Source organism: Eptatretus burgeri, chromosome 7, assembly GCF_056783735.1.
Source record: "Eptatretus burgeri isolate ZD-2024b chromosome 7, Ebu_testis_v1, whole genome shotgun sequence".
Lineage (NCBI taxonomy): Eukaryota > Metazoa > Chordata > Myxini > Myxiniformes > Myxinidae > Eptatretus > Eptatretus burgeri.
Window position 1 is genome coordinate 3,809,716 of NC_140967.1, and position 27,613 is coordinate 3,837,328.

General features: G+C 44.9%; 1 protein-coding gene and 1 long non-coding RNA gene across 3 annotated transcripts in view; one reads left to right on the plus strand and one right to left on the minus strand.

The window, feature by feature from the left end:
* Window positions 1-374: 374 nt before the first annotated feature.
* Window positions 375-25,950, plus strand: LOC147022568 (uncharacterized). Of its 2 annotated transcripts, none has more exons than XR_015059790.1 (2): window positions 375-3,093; window positions 14,823-16,035. XR_015059790.1 is itself a non-coding variant. In XM_085887285.1 (2 exons), exon 2 carries the CDS (start codon window positions 24,776-24,778, stop codon window positions 25,667-25,669), a length of 894 nt encoding a protein of 297 aa, XP_085743411.1. In that variant the 5' UTR covers window positions 2,460-3,093; window positions 23,645-24,775; the 3' UTR covers window positions 25,670-25,950. The 2 variants fall into 2 exon arrangements, 1 of the variants encoding a protein (XP_085743411.1); XM_085887285.1 differs by lacking the exon at window positions 14,823-16,035 and adding an exon at window positions 23,645-25,950 and having other exon boundaries at window positions 2,460-3,093.
* LOC147022569 (uncharacterized) overlaps window positions 12,587-27,613 on the minus strand; it is a 37,263-nt gene continuing 22,236 nt past the window's right edge. The window contains exons 2-3 of the long non-coding RNA XR_015059791.1: window positions 13,875-13,945; window positions 12,587-13,581 (exon numbers count right to left, since the gene is read on the minus strand). This is a non-coding gene — a long non-coding RNA (uncharacterized LOC147022569). The remainder of the gene's footprint in view (window positions 13,582-13,874; window positions 13,946-27,613) is intronic.

Below are 27,613 nucleotides of genomic sequence, written 5' to 3' on the forward strand. Positions count from 1 at the left end.
CACACACAATTTCGATGAAACTTGACCACAACCTTCATAACCCATGATGTACCAAAGTTTGCTGATGCCGTTAAAAACAAATCTTCTTCTTCTTCTTCTTCTTCTTTCGGCTGCTCCCGTTCGGGGTCGCCACAGCGGATCATCCGTATGATCCGCATCGTGATTTGGCACATGTTTTACGCCGGATGCCCTTCCTGACGCAACCCTGGTCGCCTCTTACGACACAGGGATATGGTACACCTATTTTAACCGGGGTATACACCGGCCCAGTACACTGGTACTCATTTTGCCGACCTCGGAAGGATGACAGGCTGAGTCAACCCCCTGGTGTATTAATTCAGTGGCCCAACGGGGCTTGAACTCAGGACCTTTTGGATCCCAAGCCGCTGCCCTAACCACTGCGCCAACACCAGGCTCATGCCGTTAAAAACAAATATCCATAAGTATTTACTTTCTCTCCGTTACATATTTTGTGGGTCATCCAGGGCTACCAGTGGTTCCCTGGTTAGCTTATCCAGCCGCCACCAGGTGAGCGCCCAGGGGTATTGCCACTATGTTTTTACAGCGCGTGCGCTGTATACAATTGCATCGAGTTTGAAATGTCCCCGGTGTCTACCACGTCTCCGGTGTCCCCTGTGCCCCCCCCCACGTGCCTCAAGACAGCCAATGACGGCCGTCCGGTAGATGCAGTGCGTCACCTAGATGTAAATAGCGAGAATTGACGGAAATACCCGAGTATTTCACTGGAAATTTGTGAAACTAATGTGTTATATATGTGAAACCATTTCATTAATTGCTTGACGGGAAAAAAACCAAGAAACGCGCCCCTCTCATGTACGAATGAGCGAAAGATGTCATTTCCGCCCACCATCACATTTCGCGCCGAAAGACATCATTTCCGCCCACCATCGCATTTCGCGCCGATCGCCGAATGCTGAAAGCTAAGTTCTTCTTATGCTATCATTCTTTTGCGGCCTCCTGCTACGCTGTATCGAACGATTTCATTCCTTCTGTTATATATAAAGGTGCATATCACAATAATAACAAGATATTTACATTTCAAATATTAAGTACGCTTTTTAATTGTTTTCAACTGAAAAAGCATAAATTGCATATTTTAACATTAGTGTACTCATTTGCTTCACCACACGTGCTGTATTGAAGGATTTCACTTGTTTTTTATTAAGTTTGAAGTTGGAACGATAATTTGTGGACACCCTGAATATGAATGAAAACTATCCGAATCATATCCTACCTTTCAAAATACTTCAAAGCACCGATAAATATCACAGCAATAAGTCGATGAGCGAATTGGAAAGCAAATAGGCTGACTGATTGATTCGGGGTGACAACAAATGGCAGACGAGAGGAAGTGACGATGTGTACAGATGAGTATTGAAGGAATTAGTGAGTTGGGTAAAACTCATGATGTCACCCAGCATATCGAGTCAGACTAGAGTGGTACTTTGCATATCGAATAGAGATCGCTACAGTTCTGTCACTGTGTGTGTGAGTCCACACGAGTGGAATGGAAGTTAAACATTGCATTTTTAAAATTGTTCCTACTTTCCATCCAATACAGCTTTCAACGAGACTAAAACGGGTCCATGGGTTTAAAGAATGAAAACGGGTCAAACCCGCAAAATATGAGTCACTTGCCATGTGAGGTAGTCTGCAGAGAATAGCTCCAGTAAAGTGACATACAAGACTTGCATGGCTTATAAATTGGTTGTTTACATGTGACGGTAACTATGGATGTGGTTGGAATGCTTGAATTAGCTCGAGAGGAGGCAGGGGAGGATAGGAATGGGGCAGTTTGCCGACGTGCATTAACAATCTTCGAGGATAGATGCAATCAGATGCAATCTCCTGGAGATGTATAACAATATCAAATTTGTCTGGAGTTACAGACTTTCGAAGGAATCATTTATTTGTCTGCTGAATCTCGTGCAAGATGACCTGGATCAACCTACGATGAGGAGCAATGCGCTGAATCCGCTCCAATAATTGCCTGCGGTGTTGCAATTTTATGCAAGTGCATCATTTCAATTGGATGTTGGAGAAACGGGCAGTGCTTCACACGCCAATCGGCTGTTTCGATGCGCACAGCTAATCGGCTGTTTATCTCCATTCGTAAATTGCTATCTAGTCGCGCGATTAGCTGTGCGCGTACGAGGTTTTGTGAGCGTTTAAGGCTTAGGTGTATGTTGGCAAGACGTTCGCTCGAAGCGAATTTGTAAATTCAGCCCATCATGTCGTACAATTATGATTTTAAAGAAATTGTCAAAATTGCATAATGCATACCATCTTGGTATGTTAACCTGCAGCAGAAGGAGAGCAGTTTTACGGACAGTGAATTGAACTTGATTCCTGAGTTGTTTGATTATTATTATTATTATTATTATTATTATTATTATTATTATTATGTGTATATACCAATGTATTCACCTTACTCCACCAGATACATTTTGTCAGACTTGAACATGCATTAGTCTTTTCTTTTTGTAGCAACACAGATATTTGTCAGCTTGTAAAAAAAAAAAAAATTTCAATTATGATAATGTGATAGACACTGGAAAAGTTAAACCTGGTTTGCATTTAAAATCCCTGTCTATTCCTAAATTAATCGGAAAAAATATATGAATAACAAAAGGACAAAATTGGGACCAAAATAATGGACAGATTTATACGGTTTGATTTTCTATTGTTATAGGAAATTGAAAATGGCCTCTGGTTTGTTTTAAAATTTTCAATTTTAATTGCGGATGCTGCCTTCAGACGTTGAAGGCGTTCTTTGATATCAGAATAATTAGCGGGTTCTGTAAAGACAAGTTTGGGAGCTGTGAATGATTTGAGTCGTGTTTAATAATGCCGTTCATTACAGGGTGTCATTTTTCACACAACCGTGCCTGGTGGAACTTGAGCACACAAGCTTATCCTGGAAAGAAAGGTGGTTAGAGAAATACCATCCAAACACCAAGACCTTGACCTTTTGCTTTCGACATAAGGTGGAATCAACTTGGAGCAAGCGAAGCGAGACTTGCAGGCAGCGATTGATGCGTCGCTGCATTAAATACGAAGGTGGCACCGAAGGTAGCAACGTGATGTACACGTGCTAGAAACTCTTCTTTGGCTGTACAGTTTTAATGAATTGTACTTTTATCGTTTTTCTTTTGTGTTAGCTTGTTTATCGCATGTAGTATGTAAATTGCAGCAGATGAATGATGCACTCTGCCCTCTTGCTCATTTATGTTAGAGGAATTGGTATAGGAGATCCTATGTTATAAATATTTTCAAGGGTTTGTGCGTTACTCTTTCACGGCCGAACTGAATCTAGACAAGGTTTTTAAGCTACCACACTTGATGTTGAGCTTGACGTCCGTGTTGAGGCCACCAAAGGCTGCTATAAATTGTATATTGGGAAGTGGGGTCAGTTGGTGCTGCTACTGGCCGGCAGGCAAAAGGTAATCACCATGAGACCAATAACTCCTTACGTTTTCAATGTCCAACACATCCCCGAAATCACTGCTGGGACAACCTCACCAACATGAGGGCAATAACTCCGTACGTTTTCAATGTCCAACACATTCAGAAATCACCACCAGGAATAGCTAACCACCATAAGGACAACAACTCCATATGTTTTCGATGTCCAACACATCCCAAAACCACTGCTGGGAAAATCGCACCAACACGAAGACAAAAACTCCATATGATTTCAATGTCCAACATGTGCCGGAAACATAATGCAGGTTTTTCTCCCATGCAGGGCCAGGTACCCAGACGAGTACTATCTACACTAATAAAAGGCAATGTGTGTGTGTTGTGTGTGTGTGTGTGTGTGTGTGTGTGTGTGTGTGTGTGTGTGTGTGTGTGTGTGTGTGTGTGTGTGTGTGTGTGTGTGTGTGTGTGTGTGTGTGTGTGTGTGTGTGTGTGTGTAGTGTGTTGAGTGTGTTGAGTGTGTGGAGTGTGTGGAGTGTGTGGAGTGTGTTGAGTGTGTTGAGTGTGTTGAGTGTGTTGAGTGTGTTGAGTGTGTTGAGTGTGTGGAGTGTGTGGAGTGTGGTGGAGTGTGTGGAGTGTGGGGGATTGTGTGGAGTGTGTCGAGTGTGTGGAGTGTGCGGAGCGTGTGGAGTGTGTGGAGTGTGTGGAGTGTGTGGAGTGTGTGGAGTGTGTGGAGTGTGTGGAGTGTGTGGAGTGTGTGGAGTGTGTGGAGTGTGTTGTTTGTGTGTGTTTGTCAGTGTTTCTCCTCAATAACTCCAAAACCATAAAACCGAGCAGCCTGAAACTTTGCATGCATACGACGAAAACTCCAAGCAAGTGCAAGAGTGAAAATTAGCTGTTTTGTTTAATTAAAACATCCCTTTTGAAGATAATTAACCGCCTTATTTAATTATATCCCTCATCATGCGATCCTCGGCCCCCTCGCTGTCTGGGGTCTTCTGGCGTTTCCTGGGTAATCTCGCTGGGATTTGAAACCGCCATGTTTTTTTGGCCTGCTCAACCATGCTCTGATTTGGAACAGACCACAACTATTTCTTCACGATAAAGTTTCTTTTTTTCATTTTCTTCACAAATTATTGATTGCCTGTTCATCGTAGCTATGAATCCCTGGGTATATTGCAATGCTTATAAACACATGGAGATGTCTCCGAACGTATCTGGGCGGTGTTTCTGTCTGGACGGGAGTTTATCTCCGGGCGCGTATCTCCATTTGTGTCTACATGGTGGTTTTGTCCAGGCGGGGTTTGTCTCCAGACGTGTCCGGATGGGAGTTTGTCAATGGACATGCCCGGATGGGAATTTGTCACCGGACGTGTCCGGATGGGAGTTTGTCTCCGGATGTGTCCAGGTGGTGTTTATGTCTGGACAGGAGTTTACGTCCGGGCGGTGTTTATGTCTGGATGCGATTTTGTCTCCAGACGTGTCTGAGCGTTGTTTGTCTCTGGACAGCTTGCCTCCGGAAGCGTCCGGTCGGTGTTTGCTTCTTGACTGTGTTTATCTCCACACATGTCCAGGTGGTGCTTGTCTCTGGACGGTATTTATAGTATGATCGGTAGAAAATGGATTTCAGACATTATGTTGTTTTCATCTTCATTGTTATTCTCTGCAGAATAATTTTGATGAGACAGTATGAATCGTAATTAATGCTCCACCACATGTCTGCCTTCCCTTCCCCTCACCTCACACTGTCTTTCCTAACCCCACCCCCTTCCTCACCCTCCCTCTCTCCTCACTCCCCTCTCCCTCCTTACTCACTCTCCCTCCCACCTATCTCTTTCCCCCTCTATCTCCTCACTCTCCCTCCACCCCTCTATATCACCCCCGTCTTCCCCCCTCCCCCCTCCCTGTCTCAGTGTTCCCCTCAGCAAAGCGACAGGTGGTATTTGCTTATGACAAAATAAACCAATTCTCTGTGTGTACTCGTGTATATAGATCGAAACATGCTTCCCCATTGTCTCAGGTCACTCAACTGCATTTCATTTTTCATTTATTTATTTTCTTGTTTTTTTGTTTTTTTTTCATTTATTTATATTTTCATTTACAGGTGTTTTCCAACGGTTCTGTGATTTTTCCTGGTGTAGCGACTTTGATGTCCATCGGCACACAAAATTCCCATGCTTCCCCATTGTTTAGGTTCACCCACCTGCATTTCTTTAATACTTTTTTCATTTATTTCATTTATGGATGTTGTCTGACGATTCTGTGAAATTTTTCATTGTATCTGCTTTGATGTCCATCGGCATGCAAAATTTCAGCCTTCTACGTGACTTGGAAGTTACTGATCTTTAACATCAGCCGGGGAGTCAGTGAGTCAGTCGGTGGTGAGAAAGAGCTTTATATATTAGATATATGCTTGCAAATACAACCCATTGCTTCGCTGATGGGAATATTAAGGGGGATGTAAGAAGGATGGGAGAGGAGGGAGGGTAGCATGAGGGGAGGGAGGGGAGGAAGAGGAGGAAGTGGAGGGAGAGAAGAGGGAAGGGGATTGAGGAGGGAAGGAGATCAAGGTGGGGTGGGTGAGTGAGGAGGGATGGGGGAGTGAGGAAGGAGGAAGGGAGCGAGGTTGGTGCGGAATGGGAAGGCAGCATGAGGGGAGGGTCCGTCCGGACATAGCTACTGTCCGGATAAATCCAGAGCTAACTATCGTCTGCACTACGGGTATACTAAGGGAGGGGAGAGAAAAATAGCGGGAGAGAGGGGGGGTGGAGGAACGAGGAGGTAGGGAGACCGGGGAGGGGTGGGGGAGTGAGTAAGGAGGGGTGAGGGAGTGAGGAAGGAGGAGGGTGCGGAAAGCAAAGGCAGCACAAGGGGAGGGAGGGTAGCTTGAGGGGAGGACGAGGAGGGAGAGAGGAGGGAAGGAGATCAAGGTGGGGTGGTGAGTGAGGAAGGAGGAAGGGAGCGAGGAGGGGGGTGGAATGGTAAGGCAGTATGTGGAGAGGGCAAGAGAAGGCAGCATGATGGGAGGGTCCGTCCGGACATAGTTACTGTCCGGACAAGTCCAGAGCTAACTACCATCCGGACTACGGGTATACTAAGGGAGGGGAGAGAAAAGAAGGGGGATAGACGGGGTGGAGGAATGAGGAGGTAGGGAGACCGAGGAGGGGTGTGGGAGTGAGGAAGCAAGGAAGTGTGAGGGAGTGAGGAAGGGTCGGGGAGCAAGGAAGGGCAAAAAAGCAGCAGACAATGCGTAAATAAAACATATAACAAATAAAAACATTAAAATGAATTACTTTTTCCTAAGTGTTGCCATGATTTAGGTTGGACACAGTACATATTGCTTGTGGCAGGCATATTCAGGTGTGGCAGGCTGTTCAGTTGAGGTTGAAGGCTCAGAAGATGAAATGGAGGCCAATTCGCTTGGGATTATTTTAAAGAACCTCGTAATGGAGTCTTGAGTGGCTGCCTTCATTTTTTGTTTGTAGACCTCCTTGTAACATTTCATAACATTCTCCATCTCCCTCCACATCTTGGGACTTCTCATACAGTCAGGATCGTGTTCATCACGAATGACTCGTTCAGCATGACAGAGCACAAACAACTCGCTCAGAATAATAGAGCAAGAAGAACTAACAGAATGACTGACCAGGAACAACTCGCTCAGAATGACAGAGCACGAAAATGTTCTCAGGACGACGAACGAACAACTTGCTCAGGACGACGGATGAACAACTCGCTCAGGATGACGGAGCACGGACAACTCGCTCAGGATGACGGAGAACCAACAACTTGCTCACGATGACGGAGCATGAACAACTCACTCAGAATGACGTTGCACGGCAAAAGCATCCGCAGTGAGTGAACAATTTGCTCAGAATGATGTAGTACGGTTGTTGCTGTTGTTGTTATTGTTGAATTAAATCCACGCTGTAGTGAAAACACATTATCATAACATGCGTTATACGAGGGTCATCTGTATACCCATATATGTATCTGTACTTTGTAGCAACTGCCGACTGTACATCCCGATCGGGCCACAAACTGCACCACCGTCGACTGTAGAGCACCAGCAAGCGGCTTAAGCACTCAAGCAAGCACTGCATTAAATGGTTGATAAGAACAGCTGGCTTGGCAAGTGATAGCTATGTCCGAATGTCCAAACTATGTCCAAATTAGACAAATGAACACTTTTTTTAGGAGTCGGAACTGCTGCTAAGTTCAGTTCTGGAGCTTAAATTTTGTAATTCGGCTTAGGTTAAGAGATTCTCGAGGTTAGAGTGTGTGCAGAAATGAAATAAAGCCACGAATGCTGGAATCTCTGGGCGTTTATAAGCATTGCAATGTACCCAGCGATTCGTAGCTATGATGAACAGGCATTCGATAATATGAGTAAGGAAAGTGAAAACAACAACTTTGTCGTGAAGAAATCGTTGCGACCTGTTCCTATTCAAGGCATGGTTGAGCAGGCTAAAAATCCAATCTAAATCCATTGGGATCATACTCTGTGTAGAGCGTTGGTGCTGCATAAGCAGTCTACTGGGCTATTAGGCACAATCCTGGATGGGTCACCACGCCGACACAGGATAATCGAATGGCTCAATCATCCCAGCAAGCTGGTACTCATGATGCCGACCCCAAGATGATAGGCTGAGTCAAAGGTTAAAAAACATGGCGGCTTCTGACCCCAGTGAAGTTACCCAGGATACGCATCAATACCCCAAAGAGCGAGGTGGCCTGATGAACAGATCAACAAAGTGCTGAAATTTTTGAATGGTTCTTTACAAATGGATATTGAATTGTTCAAGCGCAGTGAGCCCACAGACAGATCACTACACTACTTTTGGGATACCCTGGAGAATCAAAAATCAACACCAAATGTTGCATGCAGTGGCCTGCAGTATTCACCCCTCACCAATAACGCCACATTTCGATGAATTACGAATTATGTAGAAACTATTGTTCCAAATGAACTTTTTTATTAATAACTGAAGAGATCAAACTAAACATCGTTATCGTTGAAGGAGGTTACATGTCAGGAATACCAGAAAAAAACAAGTACAAATCAAAACTCACTGGTTGTAAAAATATTCATACCCCAGGTCAGTACTTGGTGGAAGCACCTTTTACAGCAATGACAGCTCGGAGTGTTTTGGGGTAGGTTTCTACCAGCTTTGCACAGTGAGATGGTGAAATCTTTGCCCATTGTTCACGTGAAAATTTCTTGAGTTCTGCCACGTTTGATGGGGATCGTCGATGGACTGCAATCTTCAAGTCTCTCCATAAATGTTCAATTGGGTTCAAGTCAGGACTTCCACTGGACCACTCAAGAACATTTATTAACTTCTTATTCAGCCACTCCAATGTGGCTTTATCTTTGTGCTTTGGATCATTGTCCTGAGGAAGTGTGAATCTCTGTCCCAGTTTCAGATTAATGGCTGAATCAATCAGATTTTCATCAAGGATTCTCCTGTACTTTGCACCATCCATTGTCCCTTCCATTCTGACAAACTTGGCAGCAGTCCCTACTGATGAAAAGCAGCTCCATAACATGATGCCGCCACCACCATGATTGGCAGTATGGATGGTGTTGACTGGGTGATGTGCAGTGTTCGGCTTGCACCAAACGTAACGCTTTGAATTTAAATCAAACAGTTCAATGTTGAAAACTGATCACAAAACTTTTCTCCACATGCCTGCAGTATCATTAAAATGATCCCCCCCTGCAAACTCCATATGAGCTTTTAGATGTGTTTTTTCAGTAATGGCTTCTTTCTTGCCACCTGTTCATAAAGGCCAGCCTTTTGAAGGGAATGGGATATTGTTGATTGATGAACACGGACACCCATCTCAGACATAGAGCGATCTTTGAAAGTCATTGTTGGATTTACCGCGACCTCCCCAACCAGTTTCCTGCTTGTCCGGCTGCTGAGTTTGGATGGACGACCTGATCTGGGTAGAATCTGGATGGTTACGTCTTCCATTTCTTAATGATGGATTTCATCGTACTAAAAGGGGATAATGAGGGACTTTGAAATCTTCTTATAACCCTCTCCTGAACGGGGTTTCTCCACCGCTTTATGTCTGACTTCTTTGGAAAGATCCTTGGTCTTCAAGTTTGCCTTGTTGATTCACCAAGTGAGTTGCTCCTTAAAACTCCTTAGATAAGTGGGGAAGCTCAATTTTTAAGTTAAACCACTGATTACATACAGGTGAAACCTATTACACTTGTTTTGTATCCTTTAAAACAAATGTTTTCTCCTGAAGTTATTTCGGGTTAATTAGGAGAAGGGTTTGAATGCTTATGTAACTGATTAATAATGTGATTTTTCTCTGTTAATATAACTTATTTCCATTATATTTCCATTTTTTTTTTAGCTTTATCACTTTGGAGTAGTTTGTTTCGAATATATATCGTTTGATTTGAAAGCATCATGAAATAAGTTCAGGAAGCATCAAAATGTGAAAACTTTGGAGGGGATGAATACTTTTGCAGTCCACTGTACGTGCTTGGGGTACCCAATAAAAAAGGGTCAGGTCAGGTCGTAAAATAAACCCCCTTGCCCCCCCCCATCTATGAGGGTGGGGAGTAGGTGCATCACTTGGCTCTGGCCCATGGGACACATGCCCCAAATGTTTTTTGCTGTGCCCCGAATCTATTTTAACCCTTTGGCTATGATAGGCCACTTTATAATGATTAGCCTGTTTTTCTACACGTGCAGCTGTGCTAAATGGTTTACCGGAGGTGGGGGGATCTGAAATTTGTAGGGGCCCGAGCCCTGAATCCCGAATCTTATTGGAAGCTGGCAACACCTCTGGTAGGGAGAAGACATGATTTTCACGTGTCAACATGGCACAGTGCAAGTGTATTACTGCCCCCTGCTGGAAACAGGGGAGATTACTCGCCATAACATGAAATATGTTTTCCCCACCAAACTTTCTCATCATTAACTTTTGTTGTTGTAAAAATATTTAAACCACAACGTGTGCGTTGAACGCTGGTCAAAAATTCCGAGAATCGTGTTGCACAGCTTGCGCGTCATGTAATAACCCACTGAGAATGTCTCACCTTGGAAGGACAGTGAGTGGTCAGCACAGAATTTCCTACCAATGACGTGCTATCAAGAATTTCTATTTGGAGATTCGACTTATGGAAATGTGACTCGAACTCACCGTGTTTTTGATGTGTTTGGTGAAACATTCAGGTCACATGTATCAACAAGCACACAAAACATAAAGTGAAACATGATACACCAATTAATTAATTTTGTATAGTTACGAGGAACTACAATATTACAGAATGACATTCATTCATTCATCAACATGCAGCCCCCAGCGTTGGGCTTACATCATTTCTGGAGATGTTATGATGCTGCTGATGTCATCCCCTCACTACCCCACCCCCTTTTACTCCATTTCTGTGAGATGGGGGCAATAATTAAAAGTTTGGCCAGGTATCAACAAGTACAAGATGGCAAAATAGTTTTGAAAGTAACTGTTTGTTGTTTAACTTCCATAAGAAAATCCTAGAATGCCCCACGTCTGCAGAGAGACTGGAGCACAGCAGATGAAAGCCTCGCCATTAAATGAGGTGGCAGTTTCAAGGACATTAGTCGGAAGATGGACCAGGTATCCACACCAGCACGTCTGGTGACAGTCTCACAATGGTGTGGAGGCAGCACACTCACCTTTGAGCTGTCTAGTTTCGGTTTCATTCTTGAATTTTTGGATTTGTTTGTTCGCATCAAGTGAGTTGAATTGTTGGTTTTTGTTGGAACAATATTTTGGATTGTTGCTTCACATGAAGCGAGTTGCATCACAGAGTGCAATACCCTTCGGATATAGGTTAAGCTGGGGAACCATCTGCTAGCATTAAGTGGTGGATGTTAAATATTCAAATGCATCCCAACAACAATCCATTCAAGATTATGTGTTATTGCTGGCACCCTCAACAAATTTCAAATTCCTGCCCAAATTGGCTCCAGTACAGAGCAGCTGTTTTGTGAAAGACTTTTTGTGAAATTTCCCACTCTGTCAACCACACAAGAAGGTGGGATTAATTGTAGTAGTACGAGTATTATTAGCCCCCGTTGAACTAAGTCTGAAATGGGGGCACATGGATTTGGTCTCGATTTTCGTAAGCGTACATGCGTGTATGCATGTGTGTGTGTGTGTGTGTGTGTGTGTGTGTGTGTGTGTGTGTGTGTGTGTGTGTGTGTGTGTGTGTGTGTGTGTGTGTGTGTGTGTGTGTGTGTGTGTGTGTGTGTGTGTGTGTGTGTGTGTGTGTGTGTGTGTGCGTCCACACCCACTGGAGTATATGGCGGCTATGCCAGTGTGTTGGAGTTGGAGATATGGAGTTGAGAGTTGTGGTGGTTATCTTGGAGTGGGGTTGGTTCCATCTGAAAGGGGTCTAAAGGGTCTAAATGCCAAAGGGGTCTCCAGGGTATTAAAATGTTGAAAGGCTAGAAAGGAGTCTCAGGGTCCTTGGGGTTCTAAAGGGTCTGAGAGTTCGAAGGATTCTAAAGGGTGCAATGGGGTCGATGGGATCTTAGGGTTCTAAGGGATCTCCAGGGTCTTAGGGTTCTAAAGGATCTGTAGGGTTTAACTGGGTCTTAAGTATCTTGTGCGTCTGATGGTTCTCAAGGGTCTAAAGGATCTTAGGGATCTGAAGGGTATCGGGGGTCTTAAATGGTGTTAGGATAGCAAAGGGTCTAACTAAAGGGTATTTGGGGTCTTCCAGGGCCTGAGGGTTCCAAAAAGGTCTGATCTAATTAATACACATATTGCCGTTCTGTGAGGAGGAACAGACAAACAGAACAGCAATAAAGAAGATGAAGAATGGTAAATCTGGAGGCAAGGATGGAATTACAGCAGATTTACTGAAAGTGGACATGCACACAACAGAGGACTGGCTTGACAACTTGGTCAGAGCAATTTGGGACAAAGAGGAAGGACCTAAAGTGTGGAAGCAGGGGTTTATTGTCAAAATACCAAAGAAAGGTGATCTTACAGAATGTGGAAATTGGAGAAGAATTACTTTAACATCCATTCTAAGTCAAGTAATTGGAAGAGTGCTGACAGACAGAATTAGAGATGGGGTTGACAACAAGTTGAGGGATGAATAAGTGGGTTTTAGAAGAGGTAGAAACACAGTTGAGAAAAATCTTTATTTTGTGCAACATAATTGAGCAGTTAGCAGAGTGACAGCAACCCATTATATTACTTTTGTGGACTTTGAAAAAAAAACCTGACTCCATGCACCAAGAAAGCCTTTGGAAGATCATGGCTAGTTATGGAATCTCCAGCGAAATAATCACAATGGTACAGATATTATATGAGGACAGTGAATGTGGAGTGCTTGAGGAGGGAGAGGAATCAGAGTGGTTCATGGTAAAAACAGGAGTGAAGCAAGAAGATGTAATGTCCGGTTTTATATTCTTGCTAGTATTACACTGGATAAGGAGGAAGACAACAGATGGCAACAACACCGGGATTAGGTGCGACTTTGTTGATGACATTGCCCTTTTGTCATCTCGCGACCAACACACGCAAACAAAAGTAACAAAATGAATCGATTTGAATCAAAAACTGGACTCAAAATAAACAAGAAGAAAACAGAGGTTTTGAGGATAAATAGTAAAAGCAACAACAGAATTCAAATTGGAGACCAGCATCCAAATTAAGTTGATAAGCACACCTATCTCGTGGCCATCGTCAACAAACAAGGAGGAGGGGAAGAGGATATTAGGAACAGAATTTCTAAAGCTTATGGTATCCTTCATAAAACTCAGCAATTATGGAGCTCAAGCATTTTTAGATTAAAAACCAAATTCAGACTGTTTAACTCACTTATCAAATCAGTACTATCGTATGGATGTGAGGCTTGTAAGATAAATGAAGGGGACAATCGGAAACTTGACATATTTATGTTCAAATGTCTGCAAAGGATTTCAAAAATCATATGGCCATACATCGTATCAAACGAATAATTACTCAAAAGAACCAAAGTAATGAAGATCGGTGATGAAGTGAAGATCAGGAGATGGAAATGGATTGCGCACGTGCTTAGAATGGAAGATGATGACAACTGCTTGACAGCATTGTCATGGAAGGAAGAAGGAAAGTGGGACGTCCAAGTACAATCTGGAGGAGAACAGTGGAAAAGAAACAAAAGAGATAGGATGGAGATCATGGGATGAAGCCAAGCTGAGAGCCAGAAACAGGGCAGACTGGAGAGTATGCATTACAGCCTTACGGGCCACTTAGCCCGAAGAGGACAGATAAGATGATGATGAGATGTTCTTGAAATGTCAAAAATAATTGTCTATAGATGTTTTGATGATGATTTATGCCTTTTTACCAGTTATACCCAACTGCCAACTACAATATGATAACAGCACCACACGTACATGTACACGCATGGGGCGACAACTTACCTGGCACAGAAACGACGGTTTCCATCTCCATAACTTTATTTTCCCAAATCTGTTTTCCTTCTGGCGTCCATCTGCAGGGAAACATGTGCATTTTGAAAACCCTTCTCTGTTCGATTGGTACATCCAATAGCACAGTGTCGTGTCATTTAAAAAGAATGACAAGCTATCGTGTGCTCATTCAATGAACGATCGAAGGATACAAAATGGCGCCCATGACTCGCGTGACCAGAAATTTCCAAGACTCGCCATGTCGCTACTCTGAGTATATAAGGACTCTATCCTCTCCCACCCATGCCTTTTCGCTATCAAAGTTTATTCTACCCCTCCCCCCCCCAGATAAATACTATGACCTACTGCCCTATCAAAACTATTATCCAACACCCCGTTTTCCAACTGCTGATTAAAACTACTCTCCTATCCCCACAGTGGGGATTCGAAGGATAACCTCAACTGTAGGCCTTACAGGTATTCACACTTGCCTCTTAGCTTCTCTTGGCTGAGTTCAAATCTTAATCTAGCGATAAACTATCACCCTGTTGTTTTGCATGGCGGGTGAGGCATCACTGTGTGTGCCATCCTTCAGTTGGAACTTAAGTTTGAAGACTCATCAGCCAGCACTGGTCGTTGGTGAATGTAAAATATCTCACCTTGTCTTTCACTAAGAGAAGGCAAGTTCTTGCTGGCGTGCTGACAAATTACAAATTCCTGTGCCAACTTACAGGGGGAACTGCATCAGCGGCACTACAGTACCCCTGCAAGAAATTATGCGACTCGCAGCAACGTGCTGCATACAAACGACGATGTTGTCCATGGCCAAAACAACCTCACGACCACCCCCTTCCTCAATCAAAAATGTTCTCCTACTGCCCCACTCCCTCTCCACCCTCACAACCCCAAACAAATGGGTAAATTTTGGTACAGGTGTAATTTTTTACTTTCCTCCTGCAGGACGTACATGGTGACACGGTGAGTAAAGTGGGATGCGGCACATTGCTGTTCGATCAAGTTCACACAAGGCCTTTCATCTCTAGTGGACCACACTCCTGGTCCAGCTGCCAATCCGGATCCATCTGCCAATGTGGGTCCAGCTTCTAGCTATTGTGCCATCGCTGGGCAAAGCTCGAAGTATGAATCAGTGTTTTCAGCTTCGGACCATGAGTGATGATGATTGATCGTTTCACCTCGAGGTGAACAAAACGGTATGACCTTCGGTAAAAGATTTGCACTACCTTAGCTCTACACACTCCCACAGCACACCCCATTGTACCATTGTTATAAGAACAATGGAAATCCCCTTCGACTTTGACCTTAAGCAGGCTTTCAAAATGGCTGCCATCCTCGACATCAGCTCAACGAAGCTTGGAGTTTCCTAGGAGCAAAGAGAGGAGATTGTAGAAGACAGAAAGACCACCGACCTGCCTCCAGTGAGAGAGTGAGAGACCCAAAGACTTGGCCTCATCGTGGAAGATACTAATGATCCTAAAAGCCTTGGTTTCCACAGCATGAAGTAGAGCTCGGTGTGAGGCAGGAGCACTAACCCAGAGGGGAGAGCAGTGCTCCATAAGACTGAATGAAAACTTTGTAAGTGGTTAGAAGCGTAGGTGTGCCAAAGAACTTTGCACAACGGAGGATGTCCGGTCGGCGACTGGCTTTGAAGGCCAGCTTGGAGATGTAGCTTTCCCAGGAAAGATCGTGGCAGACAGTGAGACCCAAAAGCTTGAATGAAAGGACTTCAAGGGGATTGTTGAGAAAGTAGATGGGAGGTTTTCCAGATGGTCCTTTCAGAGAGACATAGCGAGAGTGTGAGATTTGTCAGGATTGAAAGACATGTTCCACGTGTTGGATCAGTTTGTGATTTTATCCAGATCTGCAGAGAGTGAAGAAGCTGCTGCTTGCCGATCTGGGGGATGACAGATGGTATGGTAGAGGGTGGAGTCATCAGCAAAGAGAGAAAGAGGATTTTCCAGAGATTCAGAGAGATCATTGATGAATACCAGAAAAAGCGTGGTCGAGGCTCATTGAAGAGCCTAGCACACTGAACAGAGCAGGACGTAACAGACAAAAACAGGACGCAAAACATGCATGCAGTGGACAAAATGGACACAAAGGATGCATGGGGTGGACAAGACGGATACAGAAGGCAACTCCAAGGAGGGAAAATTAGAAGATTGTAAGGGTGGGGATTTGGGAGGGAAGAAAAGATCATGGTTTGGGATTCACCACCGATCTGAGATGGTGGTGAACAGCTGTCTTGAAGACCTGGAAGGAAGAATGAGATTGAAAACAATATGGAAGTTGATTCCACCAGCAGGAAAGAAAGAGGAACAAATGAGTGGAGGTGAGCATCGTAATGTGGTGTCAATCCTACCTAGTTTGGTTTTTTTAAAATGAGATTTCATCCCTCCATCTTCAAACTTACCTGGTGTTGGCTTAGCAGTTAGGGTGGTGGTTTGGATCCTAGGTTCCTGAGTTAAAACCCCGTTGGCTGCTGAATTAACACCAGGGGGTTGACTCAGCCTGTTATCCTTCCGAGGTTGGCGAAATGAGTACCAGTGCAGCAGTCAAAAGGCTGAAGGGAAGGGGTATTGATGGATTTATCAAATTTGGTATTGGTGTGGTGTTGGCATAATGGGCTGAATGGCCTCTTTCTGTACAAGAATTTCCCTGTAATTCCTTGTCTGTTTTTTACATTTTTTTGAATGTTTTTTTTCTTGTTTATGCAAAAAAATTAAAGTAATAAAATGCTTATTATTTTATATATTTTGGTATGGATTAAATCCATCTATGTTATTAAATTTGGCTTATTGTACACTCTACCACCCCCCCCCCCCACATCAATCCTGGCTTTTGGTTCAGCTCATGATGTGGATTACCACATTAGTGGAAATATCGATGCTAATATCGTTTTAAATGCCAATCTTACTGTGACACTTTGATTTTTGGAGTTCAGTGCTTCCCATGTTGTGGGTTAGAGTAAATGGGAGATCTGTGCTGTACGTTAGACAGGGCCATTGTCGTGGGCTGCCCAAGATGGAGGCTTGGGAGAGCCTCGGGAGAAAGGTGGGGGTAGTGTTACGGAAATGTCCCTTATGGGACTACTAAATATAAGATTAGCTCAGATCCCCCATTAAATGCATGTATAGATAGGTTGTTTGGTAAAAAGGACGTTAGTGGTGGTGAAATGCTCGTACAGTGGTGGTGAAACAAGGTTATGCTCGTACAGTGGTGGTCAAACAAGGGCCCCCTCTTCTTCCTCCCCTCTATGGATGATAGGCCCCGCCCAGTCGGCTGGGAGGGTGTGGCCAACGGGAGGAAGTGACACGAAGGGGAGGGGCTTTGGTCGGCTTCGCCGAGAGAGGCGTGCTCGTGGCACGAAAAGAAAACTGAGAAGAGAGAACAGGGTAGAGTGTGTGGAAATCGTCACCGAGAGAAGGCGTGCTCGTGTGTCGACAGGGCAAGCAAAGACCTCAGGTTCCGGTTGAGTTTCGCTGTTTGGAAAACTGAGTCGCAGAGAGAAGGCGTCCTCGTGTGTCGAAGTGAGCAAAAACGAGAGAGAAACGAAGGGGAGAAAGAGGATTGTGTGTGGAAAACAGTCGGGTTTTCGAGGCGTGCTCGGAGTGACTTTGAAGCGAGAGAAACGAAGGCTTCGGAAAAGAGTATTGTGTGTGAAGAACAGTCGGGTTCTCGAGGCGTGCTCGGAGTGGCTTCGAAGCGAGCGAAGGAAGGAGGCACAGTGTTGGATCTGCCGGGAGAGACGATGAACCGACCTACACGTCGAGGATTCTGCCGTGAGAGGGACGGCAGCCGGCTTTGAGAGGCGGCCTGCACGTCGAATCGGCGATCAACTCTCAGGAAAGAAAAGGTGATTCGACAGAGAGAGGAACTGAGAGGACGAAGCGGAAGTCGGGCTTCGAGGCGGGGAGGCAGGAGAGCAGACGCCGGAGCTTCTGACGGTCCCTGCTCACACCAACGGTGGAACACGTTTGTCGATCCGCCTGCGGAGCTCAGAACCTCGATTTGGTCTTGTCTGGTGCACAGGCCAGGCCTGGATTTGTGCGCTGGACCTAGAGAGAGATTGGCTGAGGCCCATCGTTGATCTGGCGGACTTATGCCGTCGACATTGCGCGGGGCCAGAACACGTTGAGGAGAGCGTGCGCACACGATGCCTTGATGGAGCAAGAGTACGATGCCTCCATTTCGCCATGGCACGTTCGAGCGGGAGTTTGAATCCGTGGACATTCGCCTGTTGCGAGCGACATTCGTGCTTTTGACACTGTCCTCTCGTCATTGAGACATCACCAAGTACTCTGTCTTGTCTTGCATGCATGCTGTTTGTCTGTCTGTCTTTGTCTGCACGTTGTCTAAGGCATATTTTGGTAGCGACCCCCTCAAAACCTTTTGTCCATGGTTCCCTAGTTAAGAACGGGTTGAGGATTGTTAATAAAACCATTGTCGTGAATTTTGCTTGTGTTGTGATCCCCGATGTTCCCCAATAAATCTGGTTAATCCGTATGAAGTTGCCGCTATGGATTAATTCGTGTCGTGTCGAGGAATGATCCGTTTGATTGGCATATAACACCAAAAATGGTTGCAGACTGGCAGAAAACGCTCGGAATCTGACAAACTAGTCTGTAACCAAGGGTTCTATTTCCCCAACTGGCAAGGCACAAAGGATTACGTTGGTATCGCGATTGAAGGCGCGTGACCCGAGCCCTCTGCTGAACCGGCCGGCGTTATAAACCTCGGAGACGGTGGTGGTGAGGGTGGCGCCGAGGACCGGGTGAGAATCCCGCCACCTCGGATCCGCAACACTATGTTCAGTTGATTTGGGGGGATGGTTTGGATATGTATCGCTTTTGGAATGGTTTTGTCCACTGTCCATCGCCACCCCTCCCCCCCCCCTCCACTCACCCCTCCCCTATGATCCTGACCTGGTTTGGTTGAGTCCACGTTTACATTCGATTTATTATCGTCATAAAACAATTCACGTTGTGTATATTTTTGCTCCCATCGGACTTTATGCCTCAGGTGAGTACACAAGGTGAGGACAGATGGGCCGGTTTCAAAAAGAATGATGTAGTTGAGTAAGGTGAGGACAGATGGGCTGGTTTCAAAAAGGATGATGTAGTTGAGTAAGGTGGGGATAGATGGGCTGGTTTCAAACAATATGATAGATTTGAGTAAGGTGAGGATAGATGGGCTGGTTTCACACAGTATGATGTAGTTGAGTAAGGTGAGGATAGATGGGCCGGTTTCAAACAGTATGATGTAGTTGAGTAAGGTGAGGATAGATGGGCCTGTTTCAAACAGGATGTTATCGTTGAGTAAGGTGAGGATAGATGGGCCAGTTTCAAACAGTATGATGTAGTTGAGTAAGGTGAGGATAGATGTGCCGGTTTCAAACAGTATGATGTAGTTGAGTAAGGTGAGGATTGATGGGCCTGTTTCACACAGTATGTAGTTGAGTAAGGTGAGGATAGATGGGCCGGTTTCAAACAGTATGATGTAGTTGAGTAAGGTGAGGATAGATGTGCCGGTTTCAAACAGTATGATGTAGTTGAGTAAGGTGAGGATAGATGGGCCTGTTTCACACAGTATGTAGTTGAGTAAGGTGAGGAAGATGTGCCGGTTTCAAACAGTATGATGTAGTTGAGTAAGGTGAGGATAGATGGGCCTGTTTCAAACAGGATGTTATCGTTGAGTAAGGTGAGGATAGATGGGCCGGTTTCACACAGTATGATGTAGTTGAGTAAGGTGAGGATAGATGTGCCGGTTTCAAACAGTATGATGTAGTTGAGTATGGTGAGGATAGATGGGCCTGTTTCACACAGTATGAAGTAGTTGAGTAAGGTGAGGATAGATGGGCCGGTTTCAAACAGTATGATGTAGTTGAGTAAGGTGAGGATAGATGGGCCTGTTTCACACAGTATGTAGTTGAGTAAGGTGAGGATAGATGGGCCGGTTTCAAACAGTATGATGTAGTTGAGTAAGGTGAGGATAGATGGGCCAGTTTCAAACAGGATGTTATCGTTGAGTAAGGTGAGGATAGATGGGCCGGTTTCAAACAGGATGTTATCTTTGAGTCAGGTGAGGACAGATGGGCCGGTTTCAAACAGGATGTTATCTTTGAGTAAGGTGAGGACAGATGGGCCGGTTTCAAACAGGATGTTATCGTTGAGTAAGGTGAGGATAGATGGGCTGGTTTCACACAGTATGATGTAGTTGAGTAAGGTGAGGATAGATGTGCCGGTTTCAAACAGTATGATGTAGTTGAGTATGGTGAGGATAGATGGGCCTGTTTCACACAGTATGAAGTAGTTGAGTAAGGTGAGGATAGATGGGCCTGTTTCAAACAGGATGTTATCGTTGAGTAAGGTGAGGATAGATGGGCCAGTTTCAAACAGTATGATGTAGTTGAGTATGGTGAGGATAGATGGGCCGGTTTCAAACAGTATGATGTAGTTGAGTAAGGTGAGGATAGATGGGCCTGTTTCAAACAGGATGTTATCGTTGAGTAAGGTGAGGATAGATGGGCCAGTTTCAAACAGTATGATGTAGTTGAGTAAGGTGAGGATAGATGTGCCGGTTTCAAACAGTATGATGTAGTTGAGTAAGGTGAGGATAGATGGGCCTGTTTCACACAGTATGTAGTTGAGTAAGGTGAGGATAGATGGGCCGGTTTCAAACAATATGATGTAGTTGAGTAAGGTGAGGATAGATGTGCCGGTTTCAAACAGTATGATGTAGTTGAGTAAGGTGAGGATAGATGGGCCTGTTTCACACAGTATGTAGTTGAGTAAGGTGAGGATAGATGTGCCGGTTTCAAACAGTATGATGTAGTTGAGTAAGGTGAGGATAGATGGGCCTGTTTCAAACAGGATGTTATCGTTGAGTAAGGTGAGGATAGATGGGCCGGTTTCACACAGTATGATGTAGTTGAGTAAGGTGAGGATAGATGTGCCGGTTTCAAACAGTATGATGTAGTTGAGTATGGTGAGGATAGATGGGCCTGTTTCACACAGTATGAAGTAGTTGAGTAAGGTGAGGATAGATGGGCCGGTTTCAAACAGTATGATGTAGTTGAGTAAGGTGAGGATAGATGGGCCTGTTTCACACAGTATGTAGTTGAGTAAGGTGAGGATAGATGGGCCGGTTTCAAACAGTTTGATGTAGTTGAGTAAGGTGAGGATAGATGGGCCAGTTTCAAACAGGATGTTATCGTTGAGTAAGGTGAGGATAGATGGGCCGGTTTCAAACAGGATGTTATCTTTGAGTCAGGTGAGGACAGATGGGCCGGTTTCAAACAGGATGTTATCTTTGAGTAAGGTGAGGACAGATGGGCCGGTTTCAAACAGGATGTTATTGTTGAGTAAGGTGAGGATAGATGGGCCGGTTTCAAACAGTATGATGTAGTTGAGTATGGTGAGGATAGATGGGCCTGTTTCACACAGTATGAAGTAGTTGAGTAAGGTGAGGATAGATGGGCCTGTTTCAAACAGGATGTTATCGTTGAGTAAGGTGAGGATAGATGGGCCAGTTTCAAACAGTATGATGTAGTTGAGTATGGTGAGGATAGATGGGCCGCTTTCAAACAGTATGATGTAGTTGAGTAAGGTGAGGATGGATGGGCCTGTTTCAAACAGGATGTTATCGTTGAGTAAGGTGAGGATAGATGGGCCAGTTTCAAACAGTATGATGTAGTTGAGTAAGGTGAGGATAGATGTGCCGGTTTCAAACAGTATGATGTAGTTGAGTAAGGTGAGGATAGATGGGCCTGTTTCACACAGTATGTAGTTGAGTAAGGTGAGGATAGATGTGCCGGTTTCAAACAGTATGATGTAGTTGAGTAAGGTGAGGATAGATGGGCCTGTTTCAAACAGGATGTTATCGTTGAGTAAGGTGAGGATAGATGGGCCGGTTTCACACAGTATGATGTAGTTGAGTAAGGTGAGGATAGATGTGCCGGTTTCAAACAGTATGATGTAGTTGAGTATGGTGAGGATAGATGGGCCTGTTTCACACAGTATGAAGTAGTTGAGTAAGGTGAGGATAGATGGGCCTGTTTCAAACAGGATGTTATCGTTGAGTAAGGTGAGGATAGATGGGCCGGTTTCACACAGTATGATGTAGTTGAGTAAGGTGAGGATAGATGTGCCGGTTTCAAACAGTATGATGTAGTTGAGTATGGTGAGGATAGATGGGCCTGTTTCACACAGTATGAAGTAGTTGAGTAAGGTGAGGATAGATGGGCCTGTTTCACACAGTATGTAGTTGAGTAAGGTGAGGATAGATGTGCCGGTTTCAAACAGTATGATGTAGTTGAGTAAGGTGAGGATAGATGGGCCGGTTTCAAACAGGATGTTATCTTTGAGTCAGGTGAGGACAGATGGGCCGGTTTCAAACAGGATGTTATCTTTGAGTAAGGTGAGGACAGATGGGCCTGTTTCAAACAGGATGTTATCGTTGAGTAAGGTGAGGATAGATGGGCCGGTTTCACACAGTATGATGTAGTTGAGTAAGGTGAGGATAGATGTGCCGGTTTCAAACAGTATGATGTAGTTGAGTATGGTGAGGATAGATGGGCCTGTTTCACACAGTATGAAGTAGTTGAGTAAGGTGAGGATAGATGGGCCTGTTTCAAACAGGATGTTATCGTTGAGTAAGGTGAGGATAGATGGGCCAGTTTCAAACAGGATGTTATCGTTGAGTAAGGTGAGGATAGATGGGCCGGTTTCAAACAGGATGTTATCTTTGAGTCAGGTGAGGACAGATGGGCCGGTTTCAAACAGGATGTTATCTTTGAGTAAGGTGAGGACAGATGGGCCGGTTTCAAACAGGATGTTATCGTTGAGTAAGGTGAGGACAGATGGGCCGGTTTCAAACAGGATGTTATCTTTGAGTAAGGTGAGGATAGATGTGCCGGTTTCAAACAGTATGATGTCGTTGAGTAAGGTGAGGACAGATGGGCCGGTTTCAAACAGGATGTTATCGTTGAGTAAGGTGAGGATAGATGGGCCAGTTTCAAACAGGATGTTATCGTTGAGTAAGGTGAGGATAGATGGGCCGCTTTCAAACAGGATGTTATCTTTGAGTCAGGTGAGGACAGATGGGCCGGTTTCAAACAGGATGTTATCGTTGAGTAAGGTGAGGACAGATGGGCCTGTTTCAAACAGGATGTTATCGTTGAGTAAGGTGAGGATAGATGGGCCGCTTTCAAACAGGATGTTATCTTTGAGTCAGGTGAGGACAGATGGGCCGGTTTCAAACAGGATGTTATCGTTGAGTAAGGTGAGGACAGATGGGCCTGTTTCAAACAGGATGTTATCGTTGAGTAAGGTGAGGATAGTAGTCTATTTTCCAGAGAAGTAACCTTGTTGTCCTCAAAAGTGTATGGTTTTATGGTGGTTTCTTGTTCACAGACATGCATAGACAAAATTAAGCTTGGTTGCCCGGATGGCAACCATGGGGAAATCTGTTATTTTTTGCGCAAATACAAGATGGCCGTCATCGACCGGGCTGAAAATATAACTCTTTAGGTAATGAACTTAAAATTACACATGAGACATCTTTTCCATCTAATCTTGGCACGAGGAATCGATATTTAACCTTTTTTTGTGATTAGAAGTAAATTTGAGGTCAATGTTCGAGTTCCTGACAATTGTTTGCCGTGTGAGATACATTTTGAATGACAACAAGGTCACTATTCTGACAACTGGACGTTCACATACGACATCAATGCGAGTTACTAATTAATTGTTTTGTTTTTACAGATATGGCTGATTCAAGGTGCATTCTTCCCGTGTGTCATGGTGGAGGGGAATTGAATAAATTCGCTGATCAAGGGATCAAGACATTGATCTCCTGTGCCAAAGCCCGTCGAGATGAAGAGCTACGTGCAAAACTACAGGACATTGTTGATGGTGGTGGTGATGCTGTTCGCATAGAATGTCACAAAGGATGCTACTGCACTCACACATCGAAACAAAAAATTGAGAGACTTCGTAAATCACAGAAAATAAAAGAATCGGACCACGTCACAAGGAGGAGGGGAAGAAGAGGAGAGAACTTGATGCAGATGATAGGCGCCGGATTTTACTTGAATTGTCGAATGTGTCTCATCCTCTTGAGAATCACTCACCACATCTGTACAACATTGCCAATGGTCGAATTGCTCCCTGAGAAGCTGAAGTGAATGTTGAGGATTCCGTGGTTATAGGTCAGAAAATGGTTGCAGAGTTCCATGCATCCCTTCCAGGTGGATTCCATGCAACCATCTCATGCCCCATCAAGACAATGGAGCACTTGCAGAAAGGAGTGAAAATTGGGGACAAGACGATCTTTGATCTAGAACCCATCTTCCTCAGGCTGCTGACTATTGGACAGCAAAGACAAATGGAGCTCGGACCTATCTTCCAGTTTGAGCTCTGTGCAGTACCCCCTCACTGATTGATGAATATGGGTGCTTAAGGAAAGGCAACAAAGCACCACTGGCACACAAACTCTGTATTCAGGCACAACAGCCTCTGCAACCAGATGTTACCATTGTTGACGCGAGCCAACTTCTCCATCATATTGTCTGGCCTTTCAGGGGAACTGTGTCGGTCTTAGTTGAGTCCATCAAGACAAGGCTGTCTACCATTGCTGGTCAGAAGATCTTGGTCTTTGACAAATATTATGATGTTTCTGCAAAGGACCATGAACGAGTGAGGCGTGCTGGCATTGGTTCCATCAACTATGACCTCACAATAAACACACCCCTGCTTAGTCGAGACGCCATCCTGAAAAACAAGCAGAACAAGTTGCAGCTGTCCAAGGTTTTGAGTCCCTATAACTTCGGTGAATGAGTTACTGTGGAGAGCCGTAGCCATGGTGCGTTCAACCATGATGAAGCAGACATTACAATGATCTCGCACCTGCTCATGGCTGCTGAATGTAATGCAAGAGTGATACGTATCCTCTCTGATGACACTAATGTTTTTGTATTGATGGCTTACTGGGTTTACCAGCGCAACATCCAGGCCACAGTGCAGATGGAAAGGTGGGATGGAGCAATTTGGGATATCAACACCACCTGTGACCAGCTTGGCCCCAAGTGTCTGCAGCTTTTGGGAATGCACTACATCACTGGCTCAGATACCACGTCATACCCATACGGCAAGGGCAAAGTGTCAGCCCTGAAGACACTGAGAGCTGGCAACTTCCCTGGTTTGTACTCCGCACTTGGCGAGCTGAACGCAAGCCATGAACAGCTCATGGAAGCAGGGCGGACATTCTTCTGTGCCCTGTATGGTCAGCCAGAAGGTACCACGATGAGTGAGATGAGGTACTATATGTACACAAGGAAGTCTGGCAAGCCCCTCAAGCTCATGGCATTACCTCCAACTGAGATCAATCTCTTCCTACATATTTTGCGTGCACATCTACAGACAGTACTTGCAAAATCAGCTGATCAGCAGGCCCCACCTGAACTTGACATTACAAAATATGGATGGGACATCAGAGATGGAATCCCGGTGCCAGCAACTTCTGCTACTCCACCAGCCCCTTTGGACCTCATGGATGTTGTGCAGTGTGGATGCAAAGCAGAGGGGAAGGCCTGCAGTACTGCAAGTTGCAGTTGTCACCATGCAAAGATCTCCTGCACGCGATACTGCACTTGTGGTTGCAGTGACAAGTGCTTCAACCCACACAAGACTGTGGAGGACAGTGAAAGTGAAGTGGAAGAAGGGAGTGTCAAAGCAGAAGTGGAAAGAGACGAGGATACGGAAAGGGACGAGTACAATGAATCGGAATGAACAATACGTAAGTTGTCTACTATGCTCTATGTCCTCTGTTCCCAAGATGTCCAATATGATGACATGACAATGTGTATGCTTTCTAATTATCAACATACTGTTGTGAACCATTCACGACTTCACTTTTGCATTGGTGTTGCATAATTTTCAGCAGAAAATAGTCATGGACATTTCATGTGAACCTCTATTTATTCCTGAACGTAAAAAATAACCCCAAATTTGAATTCCTCATGTCAAAATCATATGGAAAAGAGGTATTACACAGGATTATCTGTTGACCGATTAAAAACTTAGCCCCATCGTCTGACCTGTAGTGGCCATCTTGAATTTATGCAAATTACAGGAGTTCCCCAAGGTCGCCACCCTGGCAAACAACCTGAATTTTATTAATGGACCCATGTTAGTCCAAAACAATCATAAAACCATACACTTTCCACATCAACAAGGTTGACAATGGGACACATAATAACGGCAAATGGACTATAGATGGGCCGGTTTCAAACAGTATGATGTACTTGAGTAAGTTGAGGATAGATGGGCTGTTTTCAAATAGTATGATGTAGTTGAGTAAGGTGAGGACAGATGGGCCGGTTTCAAACAGTATGATGTAGTTGAGTAAGTTGAGGATAGATGGGCCGGTTTCAAACAGTATGATGTAGTTGAGTAAGTTGAGGATAGATCGGCCGGTTTTAAACAGTATGATGTAGTTGAGTAAGTTGAGGATAGATCGGCCGGTTTCAAACAGTATGATGTAGTTCAGTAAGGTGAGGATAGATGGGCCAGTTTCAAACAGTATGATGTAGTTGAGTAAGGTGAGGATAGATGGGCCAGTTTCAAACAGTATGATGTAGTTGAGTAAGGTGAGGACAGATGGGCCGGTTTCAAACAGTATGATGAAGTTGAGTCAGGTGAGGATAGATGGGCCGGTTTTAAACAGTATGATGTGGTTGAGTAAGGTGAGGATAGATGGGCTGGTTTCAAATGGGATTATATTGTTGCGGGCCGGGGGTCGGGTGAGAAGACCACAAGGTGGGGGAAGTTACGTCGATTCCCACAAGACTCCCCGGAATTGTAGGCCATCGCTCACTGATAATTCCGTGACGCGGCGGGTCGCTTAACCGATCGTGAACGCCAATAACTCAACCGCGTGACCTCGGGTCCTCCCGTCTTTGGAATGGGGTTACCTAATTAAACACGTGGTTTAATTACCGGGGAACCACGCCCTCAGTACGCCTTGTCCGAATCGGATCACATTTCCGGGTCGGATGCAGCCGAGCGACACTGCCAAGGACATACCGGCTTGAAGGAGCAGATCGTTGGGAATAAAGAACCGGCTAAACTTCGATTCGAACCATGCTGGACCAATGAGAGAAAAGACAAAGGCGAGATGGGAACATTCCTAATGATAATTATTTATTAACAAGCAAGCGAGGAAAAGTATGTGGTACGACAAAGATTTATTGGGTATGTAACGCAGGGAAAAAGGAGAGAGGTGTGGTGCAACAATAATACAAGGAACTTACGAAAGCAGACAGTGCAGACTTGACGTGAGATTAATAACAGTTACAACAATAATGCACTTCTACAGACTTACATAACAGACAGGCGCCAGCACACTCAGACACACAGAAAAAGAAACCCCAATGGGAAGGGACTTTTGCAAACAGGGAGGGAGGGGAGTTGAGGTTATGCTCACGGTACCTGGGCGTTCCGGAGGAGGGGATGCTCCATGGTGTGGTACCCGACAGTAGTCGCATGTCTCTGGTCCAAGCCGCACGTGTGGAGCCTGTATTCTGACGGAGGAGCTTGAGTGGAGAAGGGCGGAGTCCAGAGTGTGAGGGTGGAGTAGTGGGCAGGACCAGGGAGGTGGGTGGACGAGGTGAGGCGTGGGCGGAGACTCGGAGGCAGGAGGCAGTTCGTCAAGGTGAGACGGTGGAGTCAAGA